The 21175-nt window shown below is 42.9% G+C and overlaps 2 protein-coding genes across 25 annotated transcripts in view; one reads left to right on the forward strand and one right to left on the reverse strand.

Annotated features, from left to right (window-relative positions):
• ASRGL1 (asparaginase and isoaspartyl peptidase 1) overlaps positions 1–4112 on the reverse strand; it is a 107576-nt gene extending 103464 nt beyond the window's left edge. Inside the window, exon 1 of the mRNA XM_089681344.1 lies at positions 4005–4112. Coding sequence (XP_089537470.1) covers positions 4005–4014 — 10 coding nt within the window. The 5' untranslated portion in view covers positions 4015–4112. The remainder of the gene's footprint in view (positions 1–4004) is intronic.
• A 15331-nt stretch (positions 4113–19443) lies between these two features.
• Positions 19444–21175, forward strand: part of RIMS1 (regulating synaptic membrane exocytosis 1) — a 438679-nt gene continuing 436947 nt past the window's right edge. For 20 of the 24 annotated variants that reach the window (XM_089681347.1, XM_089681349.1, XM_089681351.1 and 17 more), the window contains exon 1: positions 19445–19761. In XM_089681347.1, coding sequence (XP_089537473.1) covers positions 19598–19761 — 164 coding nt within the window. In that variant the 5' untranslated portion in view covers positions 19445–19597. Of the gene's footprint in view, positions 19762–21175 lie in introns of all 24 variants that reach the window. The other 4 variants (XM_089681365.1, XM_089681367.1, XM_089681368.1 and 1 more) reach the window with 1 other exon arrangement.

Below are 21175 nucleotides of genomic sequence, written 5' to 3' on the forward strand. Positions count from 1 at the left end.
GAGAGGAGAGGAGTTCGTCACGCTGCCCCGCCTACATCCTGACAGCCAATGTTTGGAGGAGGGAGGGGAGCGGGCGCCCGGCACATAGAAGAGCTGCATTAAAAGAGCCGCGGCTTGCCGACCCTATTGCCTGTCACCTGGTGGGCAGTGTGCTCCGGAGCCGCAGGAAAGGTGAAAAAGAGCCGCATGCGGCTCCGGAGCCGCGGGTTGCCGACACCCGACCTATACCTAAAACCCAACTCGGGTCAAACTTTGAACATCCTCTCAATCCCCTAGTTAGGTGATAGGATTTATATACTGTAGTTAGGATAAGTATAGCTGTGTTTTTTTTCTGCTTAACAGGTAGGCTCATAGGTCAGTTCCGTGGGGAATTCTGCTTAACAGAGTGCTGTAATTGATTAGTCAGATCTGCTCATGATGCTCTGGTGCTGTTTGAGTTTGTTTGAGTTTCACCTGCATTCAGGAAGCTATGAGAGCCTTCCAGAACATACAGTTGTGACCAAAATTATTCAACCCCCAATGCTGTAAAGGGGTTTAGGGACTATAGTGTACATTTGGAATTGTATTCAGAATCAAATCCTACAAGGACGTTGTAACTACCCAAATGCAACTAAAATGACATCAATTGTTTATGTAATACAGTAGTAAATGGTTCTTATGTGGTTTCTTCATTGCCACAATTATTCAACCCCTTAAAGACTACCACTCTGAAGAACAGAGGTTCATACAGGTGCTTTCCATCAGGTATTGAAAACACCTGTGGATGTCACCGAGCAGCAATCAAGCATAATAAGCACCAATTAGGCAGCTTTAAAATGACTGTGATACTCAGCTCCTTCTAGACATTTACTGGTGTGGTTACAAACATGGTGAAGGCAAGAGAATGGTCCAGGAAGACAAGAGAAGAGGTGATTTCTCTTCACAGGAAGGGCAATGGCTATAAGAAGATTGCAAAGATGTTAAACATACCAAGAGACACCTTAGGAAGCATCATTCGCAAATTCAAGGCAAAGGGCACTGTTGAAACGCTACCTGGTCGTGGCAGAAAGAAGATGCTGACTTCGACTGCTGTGCGCTACCTGAAGCGTAGAGTGGAGAGAAGTCCCCGTGTGACTGCTGAGGAACTGAGAAAAGATTTGTCAGATGTGGGTACAGAAGTTTCAGCCCAGACAATAAGACGCACACTGCGTAATGAAGGCCTCCGTGCCAGAACTCCCAGGCGTACCCCCTTGCTGTCTCCAAAGAATAAGAAGAGTCGACTGCAGTATGCCAAAAGCCATGTGGACAAACCACAAAAGTTGTGGGATAGTGTTCTGTGGACTGATGAAACAAAATTAGAACTGTTTGGGCCCATGGATCAACGCTATGTTTGGAGGAGGAAGAACAAGGCCTATGATGAAAAGAACACCTTGCCTACTGTGAAGCATGGTGGAGGGTCAATCATGCTTTGGGGCTGTTTTGCTTCTGCAGGTACAGGGAAGCTTCAGCGTGTGCAAGGTACCATGAATTCTCTTCAGTACCAGGAGATATTGGATGGAAACGTGATGCAGTCCGTCACACACCTGAGGCTTGGGAGACGTTGGACCTTTCAACAGGACAATGATCCCAAGCATACCTCCAAGTCCACTAGAGCATGGTTGCAGAGGAAAGGCTGGAACATTTTGGAGTGGCCATCGCAGTCACCAGACTTAAATCCGATTGAGAACCTCTGGTGGGACTTAAAGAAAGCAGTTGCAGTGCGCAAGCCTAAGAATGTGACTGAACTGGAGGCCTTTGCCCATGAAGAATGGGCGAAGATACCCGTAGATCGCTGCAAGACACTTGTGTCAAGCTATGCTTCACGTTTAAAAGCTGTTATAACTGTAAAAGGATGCTGTACTAAGTACTAAGATTGAATGTCACTTGGGGGTTGAATAAAACTGATAATGCTGTGAGCACAGAAAAGACATTTGTGGTTATTTCATTATAACTGTTATGTTATATTTGTCTGACCTACAAGTGCCTCTTTAATGTAAATGTAAGCAAGATGACTGAATGATCAAAAGCAATGTCAAACTGGCCAAAACACTCAATTTCAGTGGGGGTTGAATAATTTTGGTCACAACTGTAGGTAGGAGCTAGGCAAATGAGCACCATGAATATGGATACAGCCCTGGCCTAATGCAGGGGAGCATGGCCCCATTGCATGCCAGGAGTGGTATTTATGTTCTGAGAGCTCATGGGTTCAGTGTCTTTTCCTGGAGAGGATAGCACCAAGGAGGAGGCAGGCTTGCCTCGTCTGGCACTTTCTGCTATGCTGGCCTCAGGTGGGTGATCAGAGGGCCTGAAGTTAGAGAGAGTGACCCTGGTTCTGCAGTGAGCTGACTGAGGGGAGCTGTCTGCCAAAGATCTGTCAGGTATCACTGGAGAGAGTCGCTTGGAAGATCGGAGGGTGGCTGCCATTCTGTCCTTTGAACAGACATTAAAAGATCTTGGGGACTCGGTGTGCTTTGCTTTGCTACTCCTCCGGCACTTGATAGTCAGTGTGGGTCTGAGAAAAAAGGGAACACTGGCTGGTGTTCTGAAGACAATGAGTAAAGGTGTGTGTGTACCTGCCTGTGGAAAATACTTTGTGCCTGGCTGCAGGGCAAAGATACAGAGACACCTGGGTAAAAATACAAGCAGCTCCTCAGGGGGTAGCGCTACAGTATTATTGTAACTGTGTAGGTATGGGTGCACAATTGTTGACGAGTGCCTAGACCAACACATACCAAACTTGCAAATTGTGATGAAGGGGCAAGGCTTAACCCCCCAAATGTATTGAATTTATATACACTTTTTATTTAATTTTACATAGGAATAACCTTGTATTTGGACCACAACATAACAATATAGTGCTTCAGTTCTAGATTCACACTGATAGACCTAATCACCATCTGAATGGCATACTAAACGAGAGCCTAGGACAGGCAGACAATGCTGCTAACTGCATGGTAGTACAACAGAGAGTGACAAAAAAGTCTTTGCTTAAGAAAACTGTATTCAGTGAGGTATAAGATCAAACATGCAGAAAATTTGTATTTTTCAGTTGTTAAGGGGTTGGTTCAAGATGACAATGATTAGACAAGTTGAAATTTTCTGATCAGATTTAGGCTGGTTGTAACATAAAATGTGCAGGAAATATTTTTTTTTCCGATTTGATTATTTTAAAGCATCTCAAAAATGTTTATCGTAATCTGGATAAAATAAAAAAAAGCATGGGTGCCTTCTTATTAGAAATGTTAAAAATATATAATTGAAAGTTCTGATTGATTATTTAAAATGTTTCTAAATTGATGTGTGTGTGGCCAGCATTACAGTAAACTGATATCAAAGAACGATGAATGACTGAGCTTCTTTTTTTCAATAAACCTGACTCTATTTTAAGGCTGTCTGCAGAAATAATATGCCATTATTAAATTACATTTGCTGCTGCAACAGCACAGTGCATTAACCCTTCTATGAGTTCTCATTGTAGCACCATTTTGGCTTTTCATTTTAAACACTACAATACAAAAAAAAAACAATATTCCTGTATAGGTGGGCAACAGCAGGTTGAACTGGGCTCTGGCTTCTTCTATCCCATGGTAAAGTAAGTTTTCATCTTCCTACGGGACTGGGATAAAGATGTCACTCTTTTGCAGCTAGCTTACTTTATTTGCATTGTAAAGAATCCATCAAGGGAGCAGCGATTCTGAAACTGCCTCAAATATTTTCCTTTTGTTCAGCAATCCATACAAATTTCAATCTAATTGTGCAATATTCTTTAGATTTACCAACAATTATATAGAGCAGGGGTACTGAATTAAAATTCACGGAGGTCCGGTCAGTAACATTTTCTTTCTCCAGAGGTGAAAATCACATTTTTGTTCTATGACTCAGGTCCTGCACATATCAGCCTTGTCCCCCCCCCCCCCACATATACCCACTTTACATAACAGCTCTCTTTACATTACAATGTTTTGTTTTTCTTTAATCATACTTACTATGCTGCATGTGTCCCCCGCATCAGAAGACCAGTAAGCAGATCAGTGAAGAGTTCCCTGGGGGGCCTGGGAGTGTGGTATCAGCCCATTCCTGACCGGTTTCTCTTGTGTAACCAGCTGCCTCAGAGGTAGGCTCAAAATAGTTTGATATGCTGTTCCTGAACTGGGAACCTGTTTGACAACTTATTGCCTGAATCTGCATATTGTCCATCCCCATGACATGATTGTCACTTTATTGTAAGAGGGAGGTTCACATATTCACAATATCCTCCCCTGGATTATATTAATCTATCTATGGGATCTTCAATTAATCTTCCATTTAGGATGATCCTGTCCTGGCAGCAATATCATATATATATATATATATATATATATATATATTTATATGATAAATTAGCATGTTTCCCTTCTAGGAGACCCGCCTACAATTTATTTGTGTAACCTTGGAGTACATGCATTATTCAGGAAGAGAGTTGTCAATTTATCTGTTTACAAATGGGCACTCCCTTTGGGGGGTCGTATTTGGGACCTGTGGGGTGTGGTGTGATTGTTTTCTTCTCTGTTTTTAGAAATGTCTATGTTGAATAAAGAAGTGATTTTGTGCCACTGACCACCAACCCTTTTGAATTTATATATTTTTTACAAAGATCAAACTTTAACAAGCCCAATCTTTTGGTTGAGTCCACAACTAGTCGTATTTATATGCAGTTTCTCCTTGTGTTGGTGACTAAGGACTCCCGGTTTACTGGTTTATAGTAATATGCTTTGTGGACCTTGAGGCTTTTTCTTTTCGGTTTGCCACATCATAAACCTAAAAATCCCCCTTGCAATCACAACCCCCTCATCACAACTTCCCCAACACCTCACATCACAGCCCCCTTTGCAGTCAAAGCCCTCCTCACATCACAGCCCTCCCATATCACTTTTCCCCCCTTTCACATCAAAGCCCCCCCCATATCACAGCTCCCCCTCTCTCATCACAACCCCTCATGTCATAGCCCCCCTCACATCATAGCCCCCCATATCAGTTCCCCCCAAAGACAGTCCTCCCTTACAATCACAGCCACCCACCCATTAACACAAAGTCTCCATTGCAGTTACAGCTCTTTCCCCTTCATAGTCCTATTTTAACACAGCATGTCAAAGGATGGGAGGAACAGCAAGGTGGATTCCTCTTCTGTATATGTATTCACATGCCTGCCGCTGGTGCTGTTGAACTCATAGCAGGGAAGAGGGCAGGAGATAAGGAAGGTCTGCACTGAGGGTGGGAGCTGACCAACTCTTCTTGTTAACAAGTGAAAAGTTGAGCAGCTCCCGCTCCCCGTGTAGACCTGCTATATCTCCTGCCCTCTTCCCTGCCGTGATTTTAACAGCTGCAACAGCAGGCAGGCAGGCAGGCAAATACAAATATAGAAAAATAATACACCCTGCAGTGTCTCCCACCCTCTGCTATGAGATTTAACAGCACCAGTGGTGGCAGGAGAGAAGTCCAATCAGGCTGCTAAGTGGTGCCCAAGGTTCTGCCAGGACTATCACTCGGTCCGTGTCTGCCATTTAGTGATGCCTGGGATAGAGCAAAGGCCTTCCTATGTATGTATTGTTGATTCAGGTCCACCTATTAAGTAGTATTTTGAAAAGTCTAAAGGGAATTTTTACAAAGCTTATGCAATCAGATTGTAATGCGTGTGATCAACTTTATTGAAGCAATCATAGGAAAAAACAAAAAAGTGCAAATCTTTTTACATCAGCGATCACCTCTCTGCTCACTTAGCAATCAGTGTTTATCAATTCCAAATCCAATGATTGAAATCCAATGATTTCAAAATCTTATGCAGCCAGATCAATCAGTCCATTTAGCTATCATAAAGCCCCCCAAAAATGAACAAGCAGAAATCAATGCTTACTCCCTAGGAACAGCTGACAAGCTTCTTTCATGACTAAGTATACACAAACAAAACTCAGGCTTTTCTGTGTGTTTTTGCTTTGAAACAAAGTGGGGTTGAAGACAAACACATTGTTCATTTGCACGATCATTTGCTCCACCCATATTTGAAATATATTTCAAAAATATGCTTCCCAAATATATTGACATATATTTGAAATGCTACAATTTTGGCCATATTCAATATATATATATATATATACACACACACACTGTGTGTGTATATGTATATATATATATACACTGCATGTTGAAATGCGTTTTTATGACAAAATATATGAAAAATATATTTAAAAATACATTTCAAATATACTGTATGTCTTTAAAAATACAAATCTACATTTTTGGAATGCATTTTAAAATATATGTAAACATATATGTTAAAATGACACGGGTGCGTGCTGCTGGGACTGTTATGGTGTATTGATCACCTTCATTTTCTCTTTATTTGATCACTTTGTTATAATATTCATTTGATCACTTTGTCATTGTTCATTCATGATAAGTACCTTTATTCACCTGCATGGCTAAGAATTATTGGTCGGACGGGTGTTTACTATATTATCAATACCGGCATCAGCCGGGCTTTCATTTATTGTTTATACTTTATTGTTTTTACCTTGTTTATGTATTCTACACAGGGTTATTTAGCTTTTATACACTTTACATTGGTACTGTGTTCATAGCACTTGAGGGAGGCTCTGTCGGGTGTTTGTTTTTCACGTTTATGTATTGACTATTTAGGTTTTAGACATATGCTAGATTATAGCGCAGCACTTTTTTATTTGTTTATTGGCTTAACGTGACCCTAGCTTTTAAAAGTACTTTGAATTTCTGAGTGTGTGAATATCTGTTCCTCCTGCCACACACTGTATTTCTTTCTGCTCAGACATCCCTATAAGGCATATAAGCCAGTGGGAGCCACAGCTATGGTGGTGGTGGAGGGGGGGGGGGGCAATTATCTGATACACCTGGAATGGTGGGATACCTGCAGCAGGTAATCATTTAGAGACACAAGCCACCATAAAAGGTCAGTTTAGATGGTAGTCCTTTACATGCTGGGTTTGGTTTAACCAGTTCCCAACTGTGCTATAGCCGAAGGACAGCTACAGCACGGTTATCTGGCTCTGGGACGTCATTCCAGAACACGCTCCATGTGCACCCCCAGCACGCACCCGGCGCCGCCAGTGATTGCTGTGTCCTACGGACACAGCTGATCACAGGATATGGTAAACGGCCAATCACGGAAGCCTTTTACCACATGATCAGCTTTGTCCAATGACACAACAGATCACCAGTAAATGCAGTTGCAGGTTTTCGGCGTGAGGAAAGTACTGCTGAGAACCGGCGATTGTCAGCGAAGGGATCGGCACTTTGTGTGTTTTTGTGTGATTTCTTTCTCCTAGCTTCCCATTGGCTAAAGCCAAAATGCTCAAGTCTTAAAATGCCTAAAAAACAAGTGGACAAACACATGAAAAAAACGGGAAATAATGCGTTTGAAAGCTTCAAGTGTGAACACAGCCTTATACTGCTTCAATCATGCACCTGAGCCTCCTGACCTTCTGAGATGAGAAAGAGGGGCACATTCCTACCATGCCCCCAGTTACATGGCCAATGAAGAGTTAAAGTGGTTGTAAATGTCAGACATGAAATAAGAACAAAGCATATCCGTCTACACTATGTACTTGTAGGGTGAGATTTACTAAAACTGGAGAGTGCAAAATCTGGTGGAGCTCTGCACAGAAACCAATCAGCTTGCAGGTTTTATTGTTACAGCTTAATTGAACTCTCCAGGTTTAGCAAATAAACCCCTAAGCCCCGGTCACATCGGGTGCGACTTGCAAATCGTATACCAAGTCGCACCCTATTGTCCGCTATTAGAGTGGTCATATTGGTGCGGTTCCGAGTTGGTCGGAGCCACACTGATTTCTAAAGTAGTGCATGCTTCTGTGTCAGATGTCTTGCAAATCGCAATGAAATCAGCAGGTCACCCGATTTTGAAGTCGTGCGACTTCACTGTAATTCGCACGATTTCAAAATCAGCTTTGATGTGACTGGGGGCTAAGTGTCATTTCTGTCTGCTACTTTGTTCCTGTTATCATGTTCCTGTTATCATGAGTCACTTCCTGACACCAAGAGAAAATGGTGACTGGGAAGGAGCTCCAACAGATTGGCAGGCTGAACTCTGTTTCGGGGTGCTGTAGGTAGGTAGATGTGAAGAGGGGAGGGGCTTCCCTCCAATCAGCTCTCAGAGCTCTCCTCACTAATATAACCTCAGCTCCCCACCCCCTGCCTTTCAGAGCTGAAAGATCCTGTGTAAATTATGCACTCCCCATATGGAAGAAAAATATATCTGAAATATATTTTTAAAAATATTCTTCCCAAATATATTGCCATATATTTGAAATACTACAATTTTGGCCGTATTCAATATATATATATATATATATATATATATTGCATATTGAAATGTGTTTTTATTACAAAATATATGAAAAATATTATTAAAAAAACAGTTCAAATATACAGTATGTCTTTAAAAATACAAATCTACATTTTTGGAATGCGTTTATAAATACATGTAAAAATATATGTTAAAATTACTTTTTTATATGTTAAAAAAATCTGAAGAATATATTTAAAAAAATATATTTTTAAATATATTCTTCAGTTTTTTTTTAACATATAAAAAAGTAATTTTAACATATATTTTTACATATATTTATAAATGCATTCCAAAAATGTAGATTTGTATTTTTAAAAACATACTGTATATTTGAAATGTATTTTTAATAATATTTTTCCTATATTTTGTAATAAAAATGCATTTCAACATGCAGTGTGTGTGTGTGTATATATAGATATATATGTGTGTGTATATATATATGTGTATATATTTATTAAATATATTGAATATGGACAAAATTGTAGTATTTCGAATATATGGCAATATATTTAGGAAGAATATTTTGAAAATATATTTCAAATATATTTTTCTTCCATGTGGGTCTGAATGGATGAAGGGGGAAAGGTAACTGTAGATAAACAGGTACAACTTATGTAGGCTGATCTGTTTCATCGCTGTTTATCACCTCGGACCAGTCACTTCACTGGGTATATGTAAAGGTTTACAACCACTTTAATATGCAAAAAGTGATTGGCTTTTTTTTTCTCAATAAGTATCTTTTATGGCTTTTAATGTGACAAAATAGTTTTGTGGGAAAGGTTTAGTGTAATGCAACACTACTGGCAGTTAAAGTGGTTCTAAAATTTTTTTTTTAATCTTTTCTACTGCACAACCTGTATACACCCCGAGCATATCGGGTGCAACTTGGTATGCGATTTGCATGCCATGCGACTTGCAAATCGTATGCCAAGTCTCACCCTATTATCCGCTATTAAAGCGGTCATATTTGTGTGGTTCCGACTTGGTTGGAGCTGCATCGATTTCTAAAGTAGTCATGCACTATTTTTTGTGCAATTTGCAAAGACATTTGTGTCAGATGTCTTGTAAATCGCACCTGAAATCGGCAAGTCACCTGACTTTAAAATCGTGCGACTTCACTGTAAGTCGCATGATTTAAAAATCGGGCTAGATGTGACCAGGGGCTTAAGGTGAAAGAACATTTCACTAGCTGTTTCCTCCCGTCTAGTTCCTTTATACTTACCTGACTCCTCTATTGATCCAGCGCTATGCCCGTCTGCAACGGTGCTGCATTTTCTCCCTGGTCCCACAGGGCAGATTGATAGCAGCTATTGGCTCCTGCTGCTGTCAGTCATATCCTGTGAGGAGGGAAAGGGGGCTACGTCTAAGCTGGGCTGTATCTGTCTGTAGACACACACAGCCTTGCTCGGGAGAGAGCTCGCAGGTCTGCCCCCATAGCAAAGGACAGACACAGAAGAGGTGGAGCAGAGTGCACCTGCGGGGACACCTGAAGAGGAGGTAAGGAACTGATCTATGCAATACCATTGCACAGGGCAGGTAAGTATAAACCTCTTTTTTATTTTAGGTAAAAAAAGTAGACTTTAGAATCCCTTCAAAGTTAATATTATAAATAAATAAACAAATAAATAAAGAGGTAACACTTACTGCCCTGTGCTATGGTGTTGTACAGAAAGTTACTTTCCACCTCTTCTCACAGTCCCGCCAGTGCTCCAGGCACCTCCCCTCCTTTGGGTACCTCCTGTAACCTTAAAGTGATACTAAAGGCTTTTTTTTTTCTAAAAATAACAAACATGTCTATACTTACCTGCTGTGTGCAGTGGTTTTGCAAAGAGCAGGCTGGATCCTTATCTTCTCCGGTCCCTCGCAGGCTCTCCTGGCCTCTCCCTCCTGTCGGATGCCCCCACAGCAAGCCACTTGCTGTGGGGGCACCCGCTGCTCTGTGTGTCCATTCACACACAGAGCCGCTACTCAGCCCCGATTCCTATCTCTTCTCATTGGCTCACTGGCTGTGATTGGCTCCTGCTGCTGTCTCAGCCATTGAGAAGAGGGTGTCCCAGGATAGTCGAGACTCCAGCGCCCATGGCTGGATCAAGAGGGCTTAGGTGAGTATTAGGGGGGGATGCTGCACAGAGAAGGTTTTTTACCTTCATGCACAGAATACATGAAGTTAAAAACTTTGAGCCTTTACAAACACTTTAATCCAGAGACTGCATTCAAGTTAAAAACGTGAAGACTTTAGTACCACTTTGGGTTTTGCCTTTATTATGTACAAAATGAGGGACAATGGAGAAGGAAAAAGGGACAGAGGGATTTGGTTTCAAAAGAGGGACTCTTCAATGGTATGGGCAGCAGTGTTAGGAGATGTATTGCATGGTGTATAAATATATATGGGTACCTACCTCAGGATATTGGGTTAACCTAATCAAATCTGGCATATCTGCAATTCTGTCATGTCTCTGTAATATGTGTTCCATGGTGTGTGATCTCTGGTGCCCCAATGTTCTACATTAATATATAGAGGGGACATTTGTTAGAAGCTGCAGGTCAATTGCTGTGCAATTTGTTTTTGTGATTTTGTAAGGTAATCTAACCTGACATCTGTGGGAGAGCTCCAGTTTAAAGGAAAAGTTCACCTTTTGAAAAGTACCGTAAATAAATGTACGATTTTTGCTAGTAATAAAATGTGCATTTCTTGTTTCCTAAGGAGCCTGTAAAGCATTGCACCCACGACCAGCAGTGCCAGGCTCTTGCAGACTCTCAGGATAGCTGTCTTCCTGTACCTCCCGTAGGGGCAGTCGGTGACTTGACAGCAGGAAGATCAATGAACTACTACAGCAGTGCTTCTCAACTAGGGTTCCTCAAGAGGTTGCCAGGGGTTCCTTGAGCAATGAGCAATTAACCACTGACTCCAATGATCCTTTAGCTATCAATAAGGATTCTTCCCAATGACCACAAATGTAAGGAGCATTCTTCCCACTGACCATCACACTAATGCTCCCAACTGTCCCTGATTTCAAGGGACTGTCCCTGATTTGAAACAAAGTCCCTCTGTCTCTCATTCCACCTCATTTTTCCTTTTTTTAGTCTGATCTCTGTATTTGTATATAAAATGCATTAGTATTTTCCAGTGTTAAACCTTTCATCCAATTTCTAAATGGCTGCATTTATAAATGTCAAAAGCCAATAAAAAGGAATAGTAGTTGTAAAAAACAAGCACGTGTGAGTGTAACTGGTCATTTTTTAAATATCATTTTCCTTTAAGGGGGTGTGTCCTATGCCTACATACTTTTGCTAATAGGTGTCCCTCATTCCCAACTATAAAAGTTGGGAGGTATACTAATGTACTGTGAGCTGTAAACATGATCAATATCAGCATGGCCAAAATGTTATTTCAAGGGTTCCTCCATGTTAAAAAGGTTGAGAACGGCTGTACTAGAGAGCTCACCAGCACCCTTGCAGCTCATTGAAAACTACAAGCTGCACTGGTCGCAAATTGTGACAGCAGATGCGAGAAGAGGATCCCATGCCTGCTGTCACACTGTGCTGGCGGGGGGGGGGGATCAGGAGGAGAGGGGGTGCATGCTTACCATGTTACGTTACACCCTAAATACAGGTGTAACATGTTCAGATAGGTGAACTTATCCCTTTTTTTTTTTGTAAAATAACAAACATGTCATACTTACCTGCTCTGTACAGTGGTTTTGCACAGTGCAGCCTGGATCCTCCTCTTTGTGGTCCCTTGCCGGCACTACTGGCTCCTCCTTTCTGTTGGGTGCCCCCATAGCAAGCAGCTTGCTATGGGGGCACTCGAGCAGGCATTTTCCCAAGCTGCTGCTCCGTGCGTGCTCCGTGTTCACGTGTGGAGCTGCAGCTTGGCTCCACCCCCTCTATCTCCTCATTGGCTGACTGGCTGTGACTGACAGCAGTGGAAGCCAATAGCTCATGCTTGCTGTCTCTGCCAGTGAGGAAGCAGGGACCTTGGACCACCGAGGCTGTTGTGCACATCGATGGATCTCGATGGTGCAAAGGTAAGTATTTGGGGGGCTGGGGGAAATGCTGCACACAGAAGGTTTTTTACCTTCACGCATAGAATTCATGAAGGTAAAAATCCTTGAGACTTTACAACCACTTTAACGCTACATTTACACTGTTGTGGGTGGTAGCAGTACAGAGTGTAAATTGCACCAGCAACCACCCGCAGCCAAAATGCGTGGCTCTTTGGCAGACGTGCAGGGCTGCCATTCATTCTTAATAGCACCCCTACGCATTTGGAAACGCAGTGGGTGTTATTTACTAAACCTGGAGAGTGCAGAATCTGGTGCAACTCTGCATAGAAACCAATCAGCTTCAAAGTTTCATTGCCAAAGCTTAAGGGCTCTTTCAGATAAACATTCCGATTGGGTCCGTCTGCCCATTTTTCAAGTGGACCTGATCAGAACCTCCATTCTCCTCTATGGATCGGCGGGTGTAAACGGACATGAGTCCATTTACACCCACCGACATCCAATCTGATCCGATCCACCAAAAAGGGATGGATGGGGATCCAATTCCCCTTCTGTCCATCGGATCGGTTTTGATGAAAACGGACAGGCAGCCGTTTTCATCTGACCGCCCATTGAGGAGAGCAAGCAGCTCTGTGTCTGCTCTGCAGCAGCGAAGGGGAGAGATTTAGAGCTGTCATCCGCTTGCTCAGTGGGGATCAGCGGAGAGATTCCCCGCTGAGCAAGCGGATCGGCTAAATGGGTCTCGTGTGAAAGAGCCCTAATTCAACAATCTGAAGTTAGAAGCTGACTAGCTACCATGCACAGCTGCACCAGATTCTGAGTGCTCCAGTTTTAGTAAATCTCTCCCACTGTGTTTTTGGATGCAGCAAATCTCATGCTGTAATAGCACCTTGTGATTTCCCTGTGGTTGTGTTTTGGAAAAGTTGCAGGGACCTTTTTCCAGCATTTCCCACAGGTACAGCAGCCCATTACAATAAGGCTTCATACACACATGAACTCCCCTAGACATATCTCTGCTGGCAACAGAAAAATACTAAATGCAGCAAAACCGCCTGTAAACGTGGTACCGTGTTTTGCCGCGTTTAGTGCTTGGACGTTTATTCATTTGATCGGCCAGAGTATTTTCCATTGACATGAATAAATGCCCAAGTGCTAAATGCGGCTAGAGCTAAGATGCATCTAAGCGCATTTAGACATGACTTTGTTGCATTTAGCATTTTTTGGCCAAAACATCCTCTCTTGAATGCAATTCTTCTGTGTTCAGGAGAGGAACGTTTAAGTGCCCCTAAACTCTGGCAAAAGCCTATGTGTACATGGACATATAGGGGGTTATTTACTAAAGCTGGTTCACTCAGAATCTGGTGCAGCTCTGCACAGAAACCAATCAGCTTTCAGGTTTTATTGCTAAAGCTTAACTGAACAAGCTGAAGTAAGAATCTGATTGGCTACCATGGACAGCTGCACCAGATACTGAGTGAACCAGCTTTAGTAAATCTACCCCACAGGCTTTTATTGAGTTGAGTTCAGCGGCTTTGGCAAAAAAAACCCCCGGCATAAGCAGTGTACACGAGGCCTTAACCACTTCCTGCCCGGCCTATAGTAAAATGACGGCCGGGCAAGCCTCTTTTCCCTCCGGGAGGGCGTCATATGACGTCCTTCCCGGATCGCACTTTGCGCGTGTCCGCAGGGCAGCGCTGTGGAGAGATGTCACCGGCTGTGTACCTTGGACATGGTGGCAGATCTGTGTACGGACCCCATTGCCAGTACCATGTCACCTGCTGTGACCAATCACAGCAGGTCGCATGACAGTTGTATAGAATGGATGGCTTCCTTTCATGCTATCCATTGTATACAAGTGTGTCTAGCTGTGAATGGTAACAGTAATCACATGCACAGACTGGGCCAGTCACAGCCCATCTGTGTCGTGATTAGCCATGGCTAATCACAACAAAAAAAACCTGAATGAATCGATTTCATTCAGTTAAATGCTTGCTTATAGCAAACAAATTCTTTGCTATAAGCAATCAAATTGTGTTAAAAAAAATACTGATCACTTCCCCAAAGTAGTACAATGTTACTATGGTAACATTATACTACTTTGGTCATAGTGTAATATGAAAAAATATCTTAAAGAGAAAAAAATGTAATAAAAAATAAAAAAAATAAAAAAAAACAAAATTGAAAAACAATTATCAATTTTTTTTTCGTTCTGTCACCAGTCAGTGTCCCTGATCACCGCCACACCAGTTATATGATGACACTGTACTGCACTGGTGACAGTATGTAAAAAAGAAATTGTGAATTTTTTTTTTTAATTTCTTCATTTTCCGAAAAATTATGACAAAAATATTACAACTTCAAAAAACTCACCATGCCTGTTATGAAATACATCGGACTGTCTGCTTTGCAAAGAAGGGGTCATTTGGGGGATATCTGTACTGTTCTGACATTCCTGTACCTCAAGTAATTAGATTGGCTGTCAGTACTTCAGGATTGATCAATATTCAGATATATACCATAGTTTGTGAACTCTATAACTTTCCTACAAACTAAATAATAAATACTGATTTAGGGTATTTTCACCAAAGACATGTAGCAGAATACATCTCAGCCTAAATTTATGAAGAACAATTATTTATTTGCAAACTTTTATAACAGAAACAAAGAAACGTGTTTTATTTTTCACAATTTTCGGTCTTTTTTTGTTAATTTAGAAAACAATAAAAACCCCAGCGGTGATTAAATACCACCAAAAGAAAGCTCTAGTTGTGTGAAGAAAATTATAACATTTTAGTTTGGGTACAATGTTGTATGACCGCGCAATTGTCATTCAAAGTGTGAGAGCGCTGAAACCTGAAAATTGGCCTGGGCAGGAAGGGGATAAAAGTGCCTGGTATTGAAGTGGTTAAAGTGTTACTAAACCCAGGACCCTGCATTCACTATATCTGGTCTTCCACAGCATACAGAACATAGAAATGCAATTATTTTAGTAAATATAATCTGCTAAATACTTTTTCTCTAGATGCAAATGGAGAAGCAAAAAAGGGCACACCAACCTAGTGCATTATCGTTTAAAAATATTTATTGAAGGAAAAAAGTAAGTATCATACTCACAATAGACATAAAAACACAGGCATGTCAAACTGAACAAGACGTATGTTCCAAACAGCATCTGAGTCCATACGATGGAACCCTGGATGACCAACTTGCTAACGGGTTTTGAGGATACAACCTCTTCCTCAGAGCCCTATTCTATTGTGAGCAGGGGCGGACTGACCATTCAGGCGCTCGGGCACTGCCCGAGGGCCCAGGGTCAGTAGGGGGCCCCATAAAATGCCCCTGGTACCTTTTATAGGCTTTTTTGGGTGTGCTTTGAGTGTGGGCAAGGACACAGGGGCCCCATGATCCCCTATTGCCCGGGGGCCCCATGAGCTGTCAGTCCCTCCCTGATTGTGAGTATTATACTTACTTTGTTCCTTCAACAAATATTTTTAAACGATAATGCACTAGGTCGGTGCGCCCTTTCTTTGTTTCTCCGTTTACATCTAGTGTATTTGGACCACCCTGGTCTGTAGAGGGCAGCAAGCAGTGCATATTCCAGAATATTCCAGAACATTCCTATTGGGTCTACTGAGTCCATTCCTAGCGCAGGAGAAAAGTGTTTGTTGTGTTGGAAATACTTTTTCTCATCAGCAGTTAGAGCAGTCTTGTGACTTCTATCAGTGTCCAGCAGATCACTGGTTACAGCTTATAGGATGAGTTTTCTTCTCCTCTAGGAGGACGCAGGACTCCTGACCTCTGTCTGAAGTGTGCTGATTGGCCCGGTGCTGATCACATGCACTCTCCCAAGAAAAAAAAACTCTCTAGGAATACACACCAAACTGAACATGTGCAGCTTGCCTCCAAGGCTCTGTTCTATCAGGAGATATTTAGGAGACACTGGAAGAAAAGGGGGATCAGAGAAGACAGGAACATACAGACTTTTTACACAATGCAGGGGATTAACCCCTTAGATTCCACAGTGAGTATAACAAGCATGCTTTACTGCATTTACAGACTGATTTTACTGTTGTGGGGTTAGTAACACTTTAATGAGCTGCTGTGCCTGTGCAAACACATAAGTGTGAACCTAGCATATTTCTGCTGTGTTCCTTTTCATAGTGAATAAATGATTGTGCGGTTTGTGTACGGATAATAAATGATTGCGCGGTTTGTGTACGGATAATAAATGATTGCGCGGTTTGTGTACGGATAATAAATGATTGCGCGGTTTGTGTACGGATAATAAATGATTGCGCGGTTTGTGTACAGATAATAAATGATTGCGCGGTTTGTGTACGGATAATAAATGATTGCACGGTTTGTGTACGGATGATAAATGATTGCGCGGTTTGTGTACGGATGATGATTGCGCGGTTTGTGTACGGATGATAAATGATTGCGCGGTTTGTGTACGGATGATAAATGATTGCGCGGTTTGTCTACGGATGATAAATGATTGCGCGGTTTGTGTACGGATGATAAATGATTGCGCACTTTGTGTACGGATAATAAATGATTGCGCACTTTGTGTACGGATAAATGATTGCGCGGTTTGTGTACGGACGATACATGATTGCGCGATTTGTGTACGGACGATACATGATTGCGCGGTTTGTGTATGGACGATAAATGATTGCGCGGTTTGTGTACGGACGATAAATGATTGCGCGGTTTGTGTACGGACGATAAATGATTGCGCGGTTTGTGTACGGACGATAAATGATTGCGCGGTTTGTGTACGGACGATAAATGATTGCGCGGTTTGTGTACGGACGATAAATGATTGCGCGGTTTGTGTACGGACGATAAATGATTGCGCGGTTTGTGTACGGATGATAAATGATTGCGCGGTTTGTGTACGGATATTAAATGATTGCGCGGTTTGTGTACGGATGATTGCGCGGTTTGTGTACGGACGATACATGATTGCGCGGTTTGTGTACGGACGATACATGATTGCGCGGTTTGTGTACGGACGATACATGATTGCGCGGTTTGTGTACGGACGATACATGATTGCGCGATTTGTGTACGGACGATACATGATTGCGCGGTTTGTGTACGGACGATAAATGATTGCGCGGTTTGTGTACGGACGATAAATGATTGCGCGGTTTGTGTACGGACGATAAATGATTGCGCGGTTTGTGTACGGACGATAAATGATTGCGCGGTTTGTGTACGGATATTAAATGATTGCGCGGTTTGTGTACGGATGATTGCGCGGTTTGTGTACGGACGATACATGATTGCGCGGTTTGTGTACGGACGATACATGATTGCGCGGTTTGTGTACGGACGATACATGATTGCGCGGTTTGTGTACGGACGATAAATGATTGCGCACTTTGTGTACGGACGATAAATGATTGCGCGGTTTGTGTACGGATGATAAATGATTGCGCACTTTGTGTACGGACGATAAATGATTGCGCGGTTTGTGTACGGACGATACATGATTGCGCGGTTTGTGTACGGATGATAAATGATTGCGCGGTTTGTCTACGGATGATAAATGATTGCGCGGTTTGTGTACGGATGATAAATGATTGCGCACTTTGTGTACGGATAATAAATGATTGCGCACTTTGTGTACGGATAAATGATTGCGCGGTTTGTGTACGGACGATACATGATTGCGCGATTTGTGTACGGACGATACATGATTGCGCGGTTTGTGTATGGACGATAAATGATTGCGCGGTTTGTGTACGGACGATAAATGATTGCGCGGTTTGTGTACGGACGATAAATGATTGCGCGGTTTGTGTACGGACGATAAATGATTGCGCGGTTTGTGTACGGACGATAAATGATTGCGCGGTTTGTGTACGGACGATAAATGATTGCGCGGTTTGTGTACGGACGATAAATGATTGCGCGGTTTGTGTACGGATGATAAATGATTGCGCGGTTTGTGTACGGATATTAAATGATTGCGCGGTTTGTGTACGGATGATTGCGCGGTTTGTGTACGGACGATACATGATTGCGCGGTTTGTGTACGGACGATACATGATTGCGCGGTTTGTGTACGGACGATACATGATTGCGCGGTTTGTGTACGGACGATACATGATTGCGCGATTTGTGTACGGACGATACATGATTGCGCGGTTTGTGTACGGACGATAAATGATTGCGCGGTTTGTGTACGGACGATAAATGATTGCGCGGTTTGTGTACGGACGATAAATGATTGCGCGGTTTGTGTACGGACGATAAATGATTGCGCGGTTTGTGTACGGATATTAAATGATTGCGCGGTTTGTGTACGGATGATTGCGCGGTTTGTGTACGGACGATACATGATTGCGCGGTTTGTGTACGGACGATACATGATTGCGCGGTTTGTGTACGGACGATACATGATTGCGCGGTTTGTGTACGGACGATAAATGATTGCGCACTTTGTGTACGGACGATAAATGATTGCGCGGTTTGTGTACGGATGATAAATGATTGCGCACTTTGTGTACGGACGATAAATGATTGCGCGGTTTGTGTACGGACGATACATGATTGCGCGGTTTGTATACGGATATTAAATGATTGCGCGGTTTGTGTACGGATGATTGCGCGGTTTGTGTACGGACGATACATGATTGCGCGGTTTGTGTATGGATGATAAATGATTGCGCACTTTGTGTACTGATAATAAATGATTTTGTCTTGTCCTGACAGGACACCACTATGTGTCTGTAGGTATTGGAGCAATATCCAGCAAATTCCTGTCTGAATGAACAGACAACAGGGTGTGAACTATAACTCCTAGTATAGACGTCATTGTTGATACTATTAGAGGAGAAGGGTGAGAACGGTGATCCGGTGTGTCATTGGTGTTGTAGGTGGCACAGCACGGACAGGGTTAGCCGTGTGAGGTGATGCTGAAGATTAGCACACCGGCAGCTCAGCTGATACAATGTTACCGAACGGGCTGATCGGCAGATGTACAGCGCCACCTCCTGCCCGGAGGGGGAAAGGCAAAGGGGCGTGCACCTCTAAAGGGATGCCGAGGATGTGTTGCTGGCTAGATGCGCACCGGTCTGCCTGCCTGCTAGGACTACACTGACAAGGTAGGGTGGGGGAGACAAGTGGTCCATTTCTCTGAACGTTCAGCCTGAAGGTGGGCGCTCCCCCCGCCCTTTCCCCTCTCACCATGTCTTCTTCAATGGGGCCCAGAGGCCCTCGGCCACCCATAGTGCCTCCCCCCATGCCTGATCTCCCCGATCTGAGCCATCTGACAGAGGACGAGAGGAACACTATCATGGCAGTGATGAACCGACAGAAGGAGGAGGAGGAGAAGGAAGAGGCCATGCTAAAGTAAGGAGATGATGACATGATGTGTATAGTGGAATCAATGGATGGGGATGAAGGGACAGGGCGATCACTGACAGTGTGTGTGTGTCATGCTGATTAACCTCCTAGGTGCCAAGGTGGATTGCAGACCCCCCCCCTCCCCAGGTGTGCAATGTTTACTGAATGACAATGATGATGTTGTCTGATGATCCATTCTGTACATGTTGCCATTTCCCCCATTGACAGGTAGCAGGTCTCTGATCCATGGCTGTGCCTATCAAGGGAAGGGGGGCACTCTCCCCCATCCAATGTGGTGCCCCACTGATCCCCACTAATGTACATGGCAGTATGGCCTGCACCAAGCCTGTCCTGTTTTCTCTACACAGCCCCCAGCCCTCCAGGCCTAGCCATCCCAGCCCTGCTATTGGAAAACACAGTGCTGCTGTCCACATCCTCCTACTGCATCCATACAGCTGTTTTCATTCATGCTTCAGCTGATGCTTACTGCTCTACACATAGGCATGCCTGGGATGGCAGTGCAAGGAGGAAATCATGGCTGGAGATGTGGGATGGGAGGTGAATGCTGATGGATTTGTTTACCCCCCCCCCCCTGTCTACAGGCGACAACATCCAGGCTTTAGGGAGGGCTCATCATTTTCCTAATGTTACACAATGATGTTTCTGGATAATGGCTGTGATTGAAGGGAAGTGCAACGCTGACTTCTTCCTGACTTGCTGGTCCAGAGAGCATGGGGTGTGGTTGTCTTTTCTGCTGCTGCTATCGCTGCCACTGCTGCTGCTGCTGGTGGAAAATATCCAACTGTTTTCATCATGCTGCCATGTTATCCCAACATTCACAACTTTCATCACTGAAGATATATCCATATATATATATATATATATATATATATATATATATAAAATTTATTTTTCTGGCTACTGACAACTAGCTATAGTTATATCCTATCCAGGGTGATATACCCTATAGCCTAATCATTTTTGTATTCCCCCCAAAAAAATCAATGACATAGTATCTACCTGTTGTTCTTATATTAGCTATAAAGGAGAACATCCTGCTTTCTTATAACATACAGGCCTTGCATTTCCTACATATGATTACTACATAAGGTTTTGCTTTTCTATTTTTCTGCTTAGATCTCGCCCAGTAAGTCAACACTGTCTATAGACACAATGGGGATATTTACTAAAAATGATGCACTCAGAATCTGGTGCAGCTCTCTACGGTAGCCAATCAGCTTCTAACTTCAGCTTGTTCAGTTAATCTTTGGCAATAAAACCTGGAAGCTGATTGGTTTCTATGCAGAGCTGCACCAGATCTTGCACTCTCCAGTTTTAGTAAATAACCCCCAATGTGCTTTTATTTTTTTTTTTCTTCTGTTCTTATTAGCCATAGAGATACAAACCTGAAAAACTGTGT

The sequence above is a fragment of the Staurois parvus genome, unplaced genomic scaffold (assembly GCF_062004578.1).
Source record: "Staurois parvus isolate SC_StPar_1 unplaced genomic scaffold, SC_StPar_1.0 ptg000264l, whole genome shotgun sequence".
Taxonomy (NCBI): domain Eukaryota; kingdom Metazoa; phylum Chordata; class Amphibia; order Anura; family Ranidae; genus Staurois; species Staurois parvus.